This window comes from Physeter macrocephalus, chromosome 5 (assembly GCF_002837175.3).
Source record: "Physeter macrocephalus isolate SW-GA chromosome 5, ASM283717v5, whole genome shotgun sequence".
In the NCBI taxonomy this organism is placed as follows: Eukaryota; Metazoa; Chordata; class Mammalia; order Artiodactyla; family Physeteridae; genus Physeter; species Physeter macrocephalus.
In genome coordinates this window covers 91,167,307-91,180,427 of record NC_041218.1, presented here as the reverse complement: position 1 = coordinate 91,180,427, position 13,121 = coordinate 91,167,307, and the positions used below count along the sequence as shown (strand labels likewise).

Here is a 13,121-nt window from a genome sequence, read left to right as displayed (position 1 = left end):
ATAGGGCACCGTCAGTGACTCGAGGGCTCGGGCTTTCCGTGCTCTGGATGGTGGGGCACAGAAGGTTTTTGCTTTCTCTTTGGTGTCCTGAAATACCATTGTAGTCAATTCCTGTGCTTTCCAGCCCGCCAGCTCTGGGAACTTTTCCACCTAAAATTAAAAAATGGATTGGTTCAATTTGTTTTCAACACGGAAGGAACTAGGTAGAAAATGAAAGTTCCACCATAATTGTACTCCCTCAGAGATTGCCTTGCTTATGGCTTGGTATATTTTTGTAGGGAACTCTTTTTTCCTTATAAACCGAAATATTTATTTAAAATGTGTTCTTTTCTTGCAAACAATAAATGATGTACCTCTTTCCCTGTTAATATGTAGCAAAAGATATTTAAATATATGGATGCATCCTAATTTATGAACTACTGTTCTATTTCTGAATGTTTACATAGTTTCCCATTTCTTGCTATTATAAGCAGTTCCATGACGAACATATTGGGATTTAAATCTTGGCACACATCTGTGATAACTTCATTAGGATAAACTTAGCAGCGAAATTACTGACTTAAAGGGAATGTGAAATTCTAGGTTTTAGGTTTTTGTTAGCAGAGTTTACTTGCCCTGTAGAAAGGTTGTACCAGTTTATCACCTTTATTCTTCTCCAGAATCCTCCCTGACACATATCACGATCTAAGAAAAAAATAATTTACAAATTTGAGCGTCAAAAAATGGCATCTCGTTATTTTCTATTGCATTTTATGATGTGACATCTTTGAAGAGTGAAGGTATTTATTTCTCTTCTTCGTCAGCCACCAGGTGTCATACTTGATCACAATGCGGCTCTATTCATAGACCTTTGCTGCCTTTATCATCTTCCTGTTGACTTAGTAAGAAACCATATTAGACACCTAAATGTTGGCCTTTGGAAAGCACATAGCACTTATCTTGCGGATGCAGGCTACACCCTTCGTTTGCTTAATGGATACGTGGGGCTGGGCAGATTGGCCTTTCCCGTGAGAACTGGTGGACAGGATAAACCCACTCCGCCACACAAGGATTTTAATTATTGCTGAATTGATCACTCCTCCGGATAAGCAGCTTTTCAGCTTCATGTAACTCTCCAAAGTCACCTAGTAGTTTTAACAGGATCTCAAGCAGGAACAGCCTCATTCAGCATGATTTGTTTCTTTTCCTGCCTCTTCCTGCCAGTCTCCTTTCTGAGCCTGGGCCAGTATTTCCCTGGCTTTGTTAATAAAGGCTTTTTGTGCAACATGCTGCTTAGGTTGGCTCCTGATGTTTAAATGCAAGATTTTGGTAGTCCTAAGTTACTCACAGAATTGCTGTGAATTTACAACCAAAGAGCTTGATCCAGGATCATCAAAGCTATGAACAGTATCGTGAAAAGTATTGTCAGCTTCATTCCATCAGTTCTCAGGGAGCACCCACACCAATGAGAACTGAGTGTAGCTCTTGCTTTCTGCTGTGCTAGTGGGTTTCAGAAATACATGTTGTGTATTTAAGAATAGACAGTAGAATAGGAGTCAGCCATGAAAAGAAATGAAGTACTGATACAGACTATGACATGGATTAAAACATTATGCTAAATAAAAGAAGTCATACACAGAAGGCCACATATTATATGATTATATTTGTATGAATTGTCCCAAATAGGGAAATCTATAGAGACAAAGTAGATTAGTGGTTGCTAGGAGCCGCAGATCTAGGGAATGGGGTCAGTAGGTGTAGGGTTTCTTTTGGAGGTGAGAGAAATGTTCTGGAATTAGATAGTGGTGACAGTTGCATAACCTGGTGAATATACTAAAGACCACTGAATTGTACACTTTATAATGGTTAAAATGATAACCTTTTGTTATGTTAATTTTAGCTCAACTTAAAAAAAAGAAGAACAGAGCTGTTTGTCATGGCTCTTGGGCATCAGCCTCCATAAGCTCTCTCCAGAGCTGCCAAGTTGCTCATCTGATTCCTTCTTTCCTCCTGACTCTTAAATACTCCATTCGTTTCTACAGCAGTAGTTACTGACCAAGGAGGGGTTCTGTGCTCCTGTCCCTCCCTCTGTTCATCTCCTTCCTCTCCTGCTGGACTCCAGGATACTGTTTCTGGATTAATTTATGCCCTGTGGCTCTACCATTGTCCCTATATATCTGAAGTCAAGGATGTGGTGCCCTTTCTCTCCTGGATCTGCTGCCTCTGAGCAGCTGGCCCAAGCTGGCATAGACCCACTTTACACCTTTTTGGTGCTCGGGTTGGACACGGCATTCGGGGCCAGGAGAGAGGGTAAAGGAGTATGAGCTTTGCCCACTTCTCAGGCCAGCTTCCTACATTTTATAATAATTAATGGGATAATGACAAATGTTTTTTCCTCAAGAAATTTGGTCAGGCTGTTTCTGCTCATATTGAACCAGGAAACAAGACTGATAATGCATCAAGGAATTGATTGTCTTCAGGGAGCATGGGGAAATTTTCAGCAAGGAACCAAGAAGAATTCTCTGAGATGAAATGGCAAACTGGTATTATATCGGTGGATTTTAAACAGTTTAACTCAGTAACAGCATATTTTTAACAAGGGAGTAAGGTAAAATTTCCCCACTAATGTGTCATGTAATGTTGGAAATTCAGAGGCTGCAGAGCAGGGGCACACACCTCTGTGGGGCTGCTTCCATGATCAGCTGCTCTGGGTTGATAGACCAGGCACTTTGGGGCAGAACAGCCTCTCGTGCAGGCCCCGGGCCCAGGAGCCACATCCAGATCCTTCCGACCCCTGTATTTCCAGGCAAAGCTGGAACATGGCTCCTCATAACAAGAGCCAGCAGGAATGCGCTTAAGGACCAAGGCTGAAAAACACTGCACAGTCCAGAGTAGTAAAGGGAGAAGTGTATTCAACAAAGTGAAGCACAAACGCTCTTTGTTCTGGTAGTTCTCAGCGTAGATGTCTTTTCAGAGGAAGTCTGAATTCAGAAAAACTTAAAACGACTTTCTTAGGCACAGTGATACACTGTGCAGGATTATTTGTAAGTTTGAAAAATTGTAAACAGCCCAGGTGACCCAAACTGGAAAATCTTAAATGAATGGCTAAATAAGTAAATTCCAATTGATGAATTATTTTTGACCATATTAGATTATTTGTAATTTTAAAAACGGCTCTTTATTAAAGGAAAGGGCGAAGTGTGAAAGTCTCAAATGAAAAACCAATGTCCTGTTTAATGGTGAAATACTAGAGCATTTTATTGGAGTTGGGAACAAAGTAAATAAAGATGACCACACTATTACCACTATTTATCATTGTTCTAGGCATACTGTAATACAAAAAAACAAAAATAAGTGGTGTAAAAATTAGAAGGGAGGAGGCCAAATTGCAGTTTTTGTTGCTGATTTATTATTGTTTCTACACAAGGAGTTGACTGAAAGTTACACAAGATAGGAAAGATTATGTACAAAAATCAGTATTCTGATGATGGCCAGTTAGAAATTATAATGGAAAAAACTCTTTTACACAGAAGAAGTTTAAAAGAAAAGAAAAGAACATACCTAGAAACAAAGATTTTTGTAAAGTATAAGATCTCTCTCTATGCAGAAACTTTGAAATGCTACTGATCGATGTAAAAGGACTTGAATAAATGAATGCTATAACCTGTTCTTGGATACATATAAATATTCTTTAATGAATAAATGTATAAATTTATGCTGATACTAATGAAAATACCAATAGAATGTTTCAGTGTAATCAAGCTGATCATAATGTGGGAAAGACACAGAACTAGCCATAAAAATTCTGGAAAAAGTGACTAATAAAGGGGTATTAGCCTCAGTATATATATATGAAATATCTATAAAAATAAAAAATATATGTATAAATACATATATATTTTCATTTTTAAAATGTTTTTATTGAAACATTCTCATGATGATTTCTGCTGTGGGGTAAATTGTACACTTAGACTAGTAAAACATTTTAACTGCACTCTCCACCCTAAGATATTTCTGGATTTATAGTAATCAATTTCTCTAACTTACCACCTGTTTTTATTTTTTTTAATTTATTTTTATTGAAGTATAGGTGATTTACATTGTTTCAGGTGTACAACAAAGTCAGTTTTATACTTTTATATATATATGTATATACACACACACACACGCACACACACACACATATTCTTTTTCAGATTCTTTCCCATTATTGGTTTTTACAAGATACTGAATATAGTTCCCTGTACTATACAGTACGTCCTTGTTTATCTTATATATAGTAGTGTGTGTATGTTAATCTCACATTCCCAGTTTCTTCCTTCCCCCTTTCCCCTGTGGTAACCGTAAGTTTGTTTTCTATGTCTGAGTCTGTTTCTGTTTTGTAAATAAGTTCATTTGTATATATTTTTTTTACCACTTATAAGTAAAAGCATATTTTATTTGTCTGACTTACTTCACTTGGTATGATGATCTCCAGGTCCATCCGTGTTGCTGCAAATGGCATTATTTCATTCTTTGTTATGGCTGAGTAATGTTCTATTGTATGTATGTACCACATCTTCTGTAGCCATTCATCTTTCAATAGACATTTAGGTTGTTTCCATGTCTTGACTCTTGTAAATAGTGCTGCTATGAACACTGGGGCGCATGTATCTTTTTTTTTTTTTTAATTAATTTACTTGTTTATTTTTGGCTGCGTTGGGTCTCCGTTGCTGTGCGTGGGCTTTCTCTAGTTGCAGCGAGCGGGGCCTACTCTTCATTCTGGTGCGCGGGCTTCTTATTGCTGTGGCTTCTCTTGTTGCGGAGCATGGGCTCTAGGCATGCGGGCTCAGTAGTTGTGGCTCATGGGCTCTAGAGTGCAGGCCCAGTAGTTGTGGCGTACGGGCTTAGTTGCTCCATGGCATGTGGGATCTTCCCGGACCAGGGCTCGAACCCCTGTCCCCTGCATTGGCAGGCGGATTCTTAACCACTGTGCCACCAGGGAAGCCCGCATGCATCTTTTAAAATTAGAGTTTTCATCTTTTCTGGGTACATATCCAGGAGTGGGATTGCTAGATCATATGGCAACTCTATTTTTAATTTTTTGAGGAACCTCCATACTCTTCTCCATAGTGGCTGTTACCAATTTACATTCCCACCAACAGTGTAGGAGGGTTCCCTTTTCTCTACACCCTCTCCAGCATTTGTTATTTGTAGGCTTTTTAATGGTCATTCTGACTGGTGCGAAGTGGTACCTCACTGTAGTTTTGATTTGCATGTCTCTTAATAATTAGCAATATTGAGCATCTTTTCATGTACCTGTTGGCCATCTGTATGTCTTTTTTGGAGAAATGTCTATTTAGGTCTTGTGCCCATTTTTTGATTTTTTTTTTTTTTGATAATGAACTGTATAAACTGTATATTTTGCAATTGATTTTTTTTTTTTTGATAATGAACTGTATAAACTGTATATTTTGCAAATTAAGCCCTTGTTGGTTGCATCATTTGCAAATATTTTCTTCCAGTGTGTTGTCTTTTTGTTTTGTTTATGATTTCCTTTGCCGTGCAAAAGCTTTTATGTTTAATTAGATCCCATTTGTTTATTTTTGCTTTTGTTTCCATTACTCTAGGAGATGAAAATACTCAAGAAAATAGTGCTATGATTTATGTCAAAGCATGTTCTTTAAAAAAAATTAATTAATTAATTAGTTAATTAATTTATGGATGCGTTGGGTCTTCGTTGCTGTGCGCAGGCTTTCTCTAGTTGTGGCGAGCAGGGCCTAGTCTTTGTTCTGTTGCGCGGCCTTCTCATTGTGGTGGCTTCTCTTGTTGTGGAGCATGGGCTCTAGGCACGCGGGCTTCAGTAGTTGTGGCGCATGGGCTCAGTAGTTGTGGCTCACGGGCTTTAGAGCGCAGGCTCTGTAGTTGTGGAGCACGGGCTCAGTTGCTCCGCAACATGTGGGATCTTCTCGGACCAGGGCTCAAACCCGTGTCCCCTGCATTGGCAGGTGGATTCTTAACCAGTGCGCCACCAGGGAAGCCCAAAGCATGTTCTGCCTATATTTTCTTCTGGGGGTTTTATAGTATCTGGTCCTATATTTAGGTCTTTAATCCATTTTGAGTTTATTTTTGTTAATGGTGTTAGAGAATGTTCTAATTTCATTCTTTTACGTATAGCTGTCCAGCCTCAGTATATTTTAAAGCATATTATAGTAGTATAGTAGGGACTTCCCTGGCAGTCCATTAGTTAAGACTCCACGCTCCCAAGGCAGGGGGCACGGGTTCGATCCCTGGTCGGGGAACGAAGATCCCACATGCTTTGTAGCATGGCCAAAAAAGTATAGCAGTTAAAGCAGTATGATACTGGCACATAAACCGGTAGCATTAGAATAATTACAGACCCAGATATATCCGCAGAGTTAGTGTGTAAGCAAGTAGCATTTAAAATCAGCAAAGAAGAGTGTTGGTTTTTTTGTTTGTTTTTTAATTTATTTGGTTGCGCTGGTTCTTAGTTGCAGCAGGTGGGCTCCTTAGTTGTGGCATGTGAACTCTTAGTTGCGGCATGCATGTGGGATATAGTTCCCTGACCAGGGATCGAACCCTGGCCCCCTGCATTGGGAGCGTGGAGTCTTAACCACTGTGCCACCGGGGAAGTCCCAAAGAAAAGTTCTGAGTCAGTGAATTTGTTGAAATAACTGAGTAGCCACCTGAAAAACAAAAAAAATTAAATTGACTCCTTACCTGAGTTTTTATATGTCTTCACTGGAAGAGGCAAGGCTTTGCCAAATATTAACAAGGCCATTTGAAAGGCGGTATCAGCCACAGTGTCACTGCGAAGATAGATGGATAGAGAGAGATATATGATATTACAGATAGATATAATATGAATATTTATCTTTTGTAGCCAGGTCCTTGGTATAGTATTTATACTCCTCAATCTACCTATTAAAAAAAGACAAAAAAGCCAAAAGATACGTGTATGCTGATAATTTAAAATGCAGAACCAAAGCCACTGAGCAGCAGCTGATACTGTTACTGACTTGTGTGTGAACAGCTTTCCCCTCTTCTTCCTTAACCTCCTTGTTACCTAGGACGAAGAGAGTCCATAATTTAAAGCAGAGGGGGAGAACTTGACCTCCTCCCACTCCTCTCTAAATGAGCCGCTTTGGGCATCAGTAGTTGACTGGGGAGAGTAAACAGAAACTGCCAGTCAAAGCCCCTGGGACTCCAGTGCCAGAGTTCTTTTCTTCTTTGCCACAACCATTGTAGACTTTAAAAGACCAGTGGTCAAGATTAGTGTGTTAGGGACCGCATGGAGGCCAGCACTGCTGTAAATGAGACATGATGAAAAGTACGTCACTACTGTTGGCCAGAAGGAAACAAAAGGAAAAGTACCCTTTTTACTCTAAAACAACAACAACTGGGGCTTCCCTGGTGGCGCAGTGGTTAGGAGTGCACCTGCCGATGCAGGGGACACGTGTTCGAGCCTTGGTCCGGGAGGATCCCACATGCCGCAGAGCGGCTAGGCCCGTGCGCCACGACTACTGAGCCTGCGCTCTAGAGCCCGCGTGCCATGACTCCTGAAGCCCGCGCGCCTAGAGCCCGTGCTGCGCGACAGTAGAGGCCACCGCAACCAAGAGTAGCCCCGCTCGCCACAGTTGGAGAAGGCCGGCACGCATCAACGAGGACCCAACGCAGCAAATAAATAAATAAATAAACAAACAACTGCAAAATTACTCTACTTATACCTGGGGATACTATTTTAAAAAAATAATCTCTGACTAGGGACACCCTTCCTAAATAGACTTAAATCCCAGAGCTATTAAAAAAAAATTCAACTAACTAAAATGCAACTAACTAAATTTCAACTAACTGAAATTCAACAGACTCACAGACTTAGAAAACGAACTTACGGTTACCAGGGCGGAGGATGGGGGGGAGGGATAGTTAGGGAGTTTGGGATTGACATGTACATACTGCTGTATTTAAAACGGATAACCAGGGCTTCCCCGGTGGCGCAGTGGTTAAGAATCTGCCTGCCAGTGCAGGGGACACGGGTTCGATCCCTGGTCCAGGAAGATCCCACGTGCCACGGAGCAGCTAAGCCCAGGCGCCACTACTACTGAGCCCGTGCTCTAGAGCCTGCGAACCACAACTGAAGCCCGCGTGCCTAGAGCCTGTGCTCCACAACAAGAGAAGCCACCACAGCGAGAAGCCTGCGCACCGCAACGAAGAGTAGCCCCCGCTCTCTGCAACTAGAGAAAGCCCACACGCAACAATGAAGACCCAACACAGCCAAAAATAAATAAATAAATAAATAAAAATCAAAATTAAATAAAAATTTTTAAAAAAAGATAACCTACTAGGACCTACTGTATAGCACAGAAAACTCTGCTCAATATTATCTAACAACCTAAATGGGAGAATGAAAAAAAAAATTTTACTGTACAGTCCTGTTTGTAGAAGAATGCCAACTAATACAGGAGGAATGGTGGGTACAGAAAAACAGTCTTTTGCAGTCAACACAGTAATATTTGCCTCTGCCAACAATTACCCTTGGGGGACTTCCCTGGTGGTCGAGTGGTTAAGACTCTGTGCTTCAAATGCAGGCAGTGCGGGTTCCATCCCTGGTCCGGGAGCTGGGATCCCACATGCTGCACAGCGAAAAAAAAATAATAATAAAAAATTATCCTCGGGTACCTAAACAGTTGGACAAAAGACTATGGGGGAACAGGATAGTCACAGAAGTTTTAAAATGTCACCCCACAGATTACCAACTAAAAAAGGGAAAGGAGAGACAGGTACCGTTTCGCTGCGATAGACTGAAAAAGCCACAGCATCACCTATGTGATATTCCCACCAAAATGTGGGCATCTTACTGTGAGGAAACAATGATTGTCCTGGTTCTTGATTAGATCCTGAATTTAAGGAGGTTTAAAAAAAAATCTAAGTGATGTTATTGGCGGAATTGGGTGAATTTGGATGTGGACTGCTCATCAGTGGCCTTGAATTCACATAGGCTTCGTGAGGGTGACCGGTGGTTAGAAACGCGGGAGACTCTGCTGTTCTTAGGAGACACACACTGCAGTCATTTTTGGGGTGAGGTGTCCCTAGGTCTGCAGCTCACTCTCACATGGTTCAGAAAAATACAGAGGTTTTACCTGCATGTGTGTATGTATGCGCATATGTGTAATGTCTGGGTGTTCATATATCTAGAAATATATGTAAAGTAAATCTGGGAAATTGTTAGCAATTGGTAAATCTACAGGTGAGGTATAAGACTGTTCGTTATAGTGTTGCGAATTTTCTCCAGTTTGATTTTTTTTAACATGAAGTTGGGAAATTCTCTAAAGTGTAAAATATTATGCATAAACTCACAAAATGGGAGATAATATTTGCAAGCTATGTGGTAAAGGGTAGATTTCCTTAATATATGAAAACAAGAATATTAACGATCCAATAGAAAAATAAGTAATAGGATGAACAGGTACTTCACAGTCAAGATAATGAAGAAATATTTAGTTTCTCTCATAGTAAGAAGCATTCAGATAAAAATCAAAATAGCATTAAAAAAATAAATTTATTTATTTATTTTTGGCTGCGTTGGGTCTTCGTTGCTGTGCGGGCTTTCTCCGGTTGCGGTGAGCGGGGGACTACTCTTCGTCGTGGTGCGCGGGCTTCAGTAGTTGTGGCACGTGGGCTCAGTAGTTGTGGCTCTCGGGCGCTAGAGCGCAGGCTCAGTAGTTGTGGCTCACAGGCTTAGTTGCTCCGCGGCATGTGGGATCTTCCCAGACTAGGGCTCGAACCTGCGTCCCCTGCATTGACAGGCGGATTCTTAACGACTGCGCCACTAGGGAAGCCCCAAGATATCATTTTTAACTTATCAGCCTGACAGAGCTCCAAAAGGTTTATAACATGCTGTGTGAGGAGACACAGGCATGAGGAAGTAGGCACTTACATATGAATGGTGTGAGTGTGAATTGGTGTAACTTTTTTGGAGGGTAATAGGGGTTAAAATTTAAAATCCCTGCCTTCTAATTCTAGCGGCTTATCCGAATCATTCACCTATGTAGATGCACCAAGAAGTCTGTACGAGGGTATGTGTTATAGAATGGATTGTAATAGCGGAAGATGGGTAGCAATTTAAATGCCCATCACAGGGGACTGGTCAGAGAAAGGATCCAGGCAGTGCAGCAGCCATTCTTTGAAGCTGTACACAGAGTGAGGCAGTTCCAAAAGGACTGTATGGATAAGGCAAGTCTCTAATATGCATTTTTTCAGTGAATATAAGCAAGATGCTGAACAATTTATAATGTAACAAAAATTGTGTTTTGAAAGGGAAGATCTGTGTGCTAGTTACATGGTTGTGTTCACTTTGTGAAAATCCGTCAAGCAGAACACTTATGATCTGTGTACTTTTCTGTATATATAACATATGTATTAAAAGCTTACAAAGAAATTCCAAAAAGAGAGAAGACAATAGGTATACCTATGTGTACAGAAAGTGTTACTAGAAGAATAGACAAGAAACTTTTAATGTTGGCTGCCAGTGGGGAGGGGTATTGAGGGATAGAGATAGAACAGAGGCCTTTTAGTACTGTATTTCTTTTTCTATGTGTATTACTATTAAAGAAGTTAAGAAGTTTTTCATGAAAATTTTATAATGCCATTTAAATGATAGCAGGAGGGTACAGGTTATGGTAGGATTCTGACTACATATATATAGTCACATAAAGATAAATATTATATAAATATATCTGACATGAGTTTAAGAAAGAAAGAATGGGAGGAAATTGAAAGTTAGATATTAACTGATTTTTTTTTTCTTGCTCTGTACTTTTCTGTATTTTTCCAAGTTTTCTGTAGTGAGTTTACAATATTTTTCTGAGGGACAAAAATGAAAATATGACTTTTTTAATGCTTAATAACTATCTTTTTACCTGTAGGGATTGCTCTCTGTTCCCTTTCTCACCCCTCTCCCCTCACAAAAACTAGAAAATTTCACAGATGATACTGTTCCATTATCAGTATGTAAGTAAAATGAGGCTCTGAGAATATAAAGATGGCCCAGGTTACATCATTCCAATAGGAACAGGTGTCCTCATGCTGGAGGAACATTTCAGAGGCAAATGAAAGGTAGGCTCACCTCACCAGCTGTGGTGCCTTTCTTTGCCATTGTCATAGTGCGTAGTCTCATTTCAAGCTGCCGTTTTCTGTACTAAAGTGTCCTAGACCATTTCGGCCAGGCGATAGCTCATGACCCTCTTTCTGCTCCTTTTTTTATTTCGTATTTTTTAGAATAACTGCGCAAAGACTTGCCCACTTGAATAAGTGCTTGATGAACTTTAAGCTAGGGAATTTCAGCTATCAGAAAAACCCTCTGAAATTGGGAGAGCTTCAAGGGAATCACTTCACTGTTGTCCTCAGGTAAAGAGCTGCGGGTATGAATGCAGACCAGAGAGGGTCTTGCTGTGTCACCTTGAGTCTGTTCAGAACAGTTGTTAATCCCAGTGAGCTGGTGCAGATGCCCGTGGCAGCCGGAAGGCGGGGTGGGGCCCGATGAGGCTGGGAGAGCAAACACAGCTGCAGTGTTTGTACCAACACACCCACCCCTCTAAAAACTCAGCACCACCTTTGGAAAGAAGCCATCTCCTTGAAATACAAAAGACGGCCCATGATTCCACTTATATTCAGTACCTAGAATAGGCAAATTCATAGACGTAGGACGTAGAATGAAAGTTACCTGGGGTATAAGGTGCGGGCGGGGAGATGGAGAGTTGCTGTTTAATAGGTGTGGAGTTTCGATTTGAGAAGATGAAAAAGTTCAGGAAGTAGATAGTGGTAAAGGTTGCACAACATTGTGAATGTACTTAATGCCACTGTATTGCATACTTAGAAATGGCTAAAAAGGTAAATTTAGTGTTGTGTATATGTCACAATTTTTTAAAAAGACAGCGTCCTCAGGAGGTAGGTAGAAAGCTGCACGGGGCAAGGGAAAGGCACAGAAGCCAAGCCATGTCACTTGTGATATGCATCCCTGAATGTGTTTGCCTGTAAATTTTTTTCTCTGGGTAATTTGGGCCCCTACAGAAATATTACTGGAACTGACGACCAAGTGGAACAAGCCATGAACTCCCTCAAGGAGATTGGATTTATTAACTACTATGGAATGCAAAGGTTTGGAACCACAGCTGTCCCCACATATCAAGTTGGAAGGTTTGTATTTAATTTCTTAACTTGCGTCTAAAAGAGCTCTCTCAAAAAAAAGAAGCAGGATGTTTTTTGTTGGTGGTGTTTTTAATTATTTCTAGATTTCCTAGAAAAAATGGAAATCTGGGCCAAACGAAGCAGTGTGTCTCATCCTTTTGGATGACCAACTGATCCACAGCCTCCTCCTAAGTTTTGTTCTGTTTTATGATAATACATGCACAAGGTGAAAAAATAAATCAGAGTTCAAAAAGATGTAACTTGAAAAGTAAAGTTTTTCTCTCTCCCCTGATAGCCCATCCAGGGATTCTATTTTATTTTCTTTTTTACAGGTAAATCTTGGCTCAGTAAGTGACCCAACAGTAGCAGTTGGGTAACTCAGACCCAAAGTAGCCTGAAGGAGATGGTGTAGTTTATGATCTCTGTTAACAAGTGCTTCCTAGTTTCTTAAACTTGTACCTGCCCTTCCCCCATCCTTTAAAGAAAGTGGTATAGGACGCAATTAGCAAGTAAAATTTATTTTAAGAACTCTCTGATTAGCTTTGAGATAACAGGAAATCCCTCTAGGGTGAGCTAGGGTGGGAATCCCATCAATAAATACTTGGGTTTATAAACTTACTTATGCTATCCTGCTGTCCAGCAGAGACTGGATTACCTAAATAATTATTCACGTGGCAGTTAGAACTGTGGAAGTCTGAGTTGGAAGTGAGCTGAGAGGTTATTTAGTTCATGTTCTTCCTGGTGCTTCAAACCCTTTATTTTAGCAAAGATGAAATCTCAGCTTAGGGAGCCTGCCCAAGCTCACTAGTTGGTCAGGTGCAGTCCTGAGAATAGCGGGGCTCTTCTTGAATCAGTCCATGATTCAGCAGCTGACTCCCAAGAAGTTGCATTTGTTCATGCATCTTTAAGAGCACAAAATGAAAAATATCATGTAGTATTTCCTCTACCTCTTTTTT

The 13,121-nt window shown here is 40.5% G+C and overlaps 1 protein-coding gene across 7 annotated transcripts in view; it reads left to right on the top strand.

The window, feature by feature from the left end:
- Nucleotides 1-13,121, top strand: part of PUS7 (pseudouridine synthase 7) — a 79,285-nt gene that overhangs the window by 31,069 nt on the left and 35,095 nt on the right. For all 7 annotated transcript variants that reach the window (XM_028490171.2, XM_055085079.1, XM_028490172.2 and 4 more), the window contains 2 exons: nucleotides 11,257-11,385; nucleotides 12,049-12,174. In XM_028490171.2, coding sequence (XP_028345972.1) covers nucleotides 11,257-11,385; nucleotides 12,049-12,174 — 255 coding nt within the window. The remainder of the gene's footprint in view (nucleotides 1-11,256; nucleotides 11,386-12,048; nucleotides 12,175-13,121) is intronic.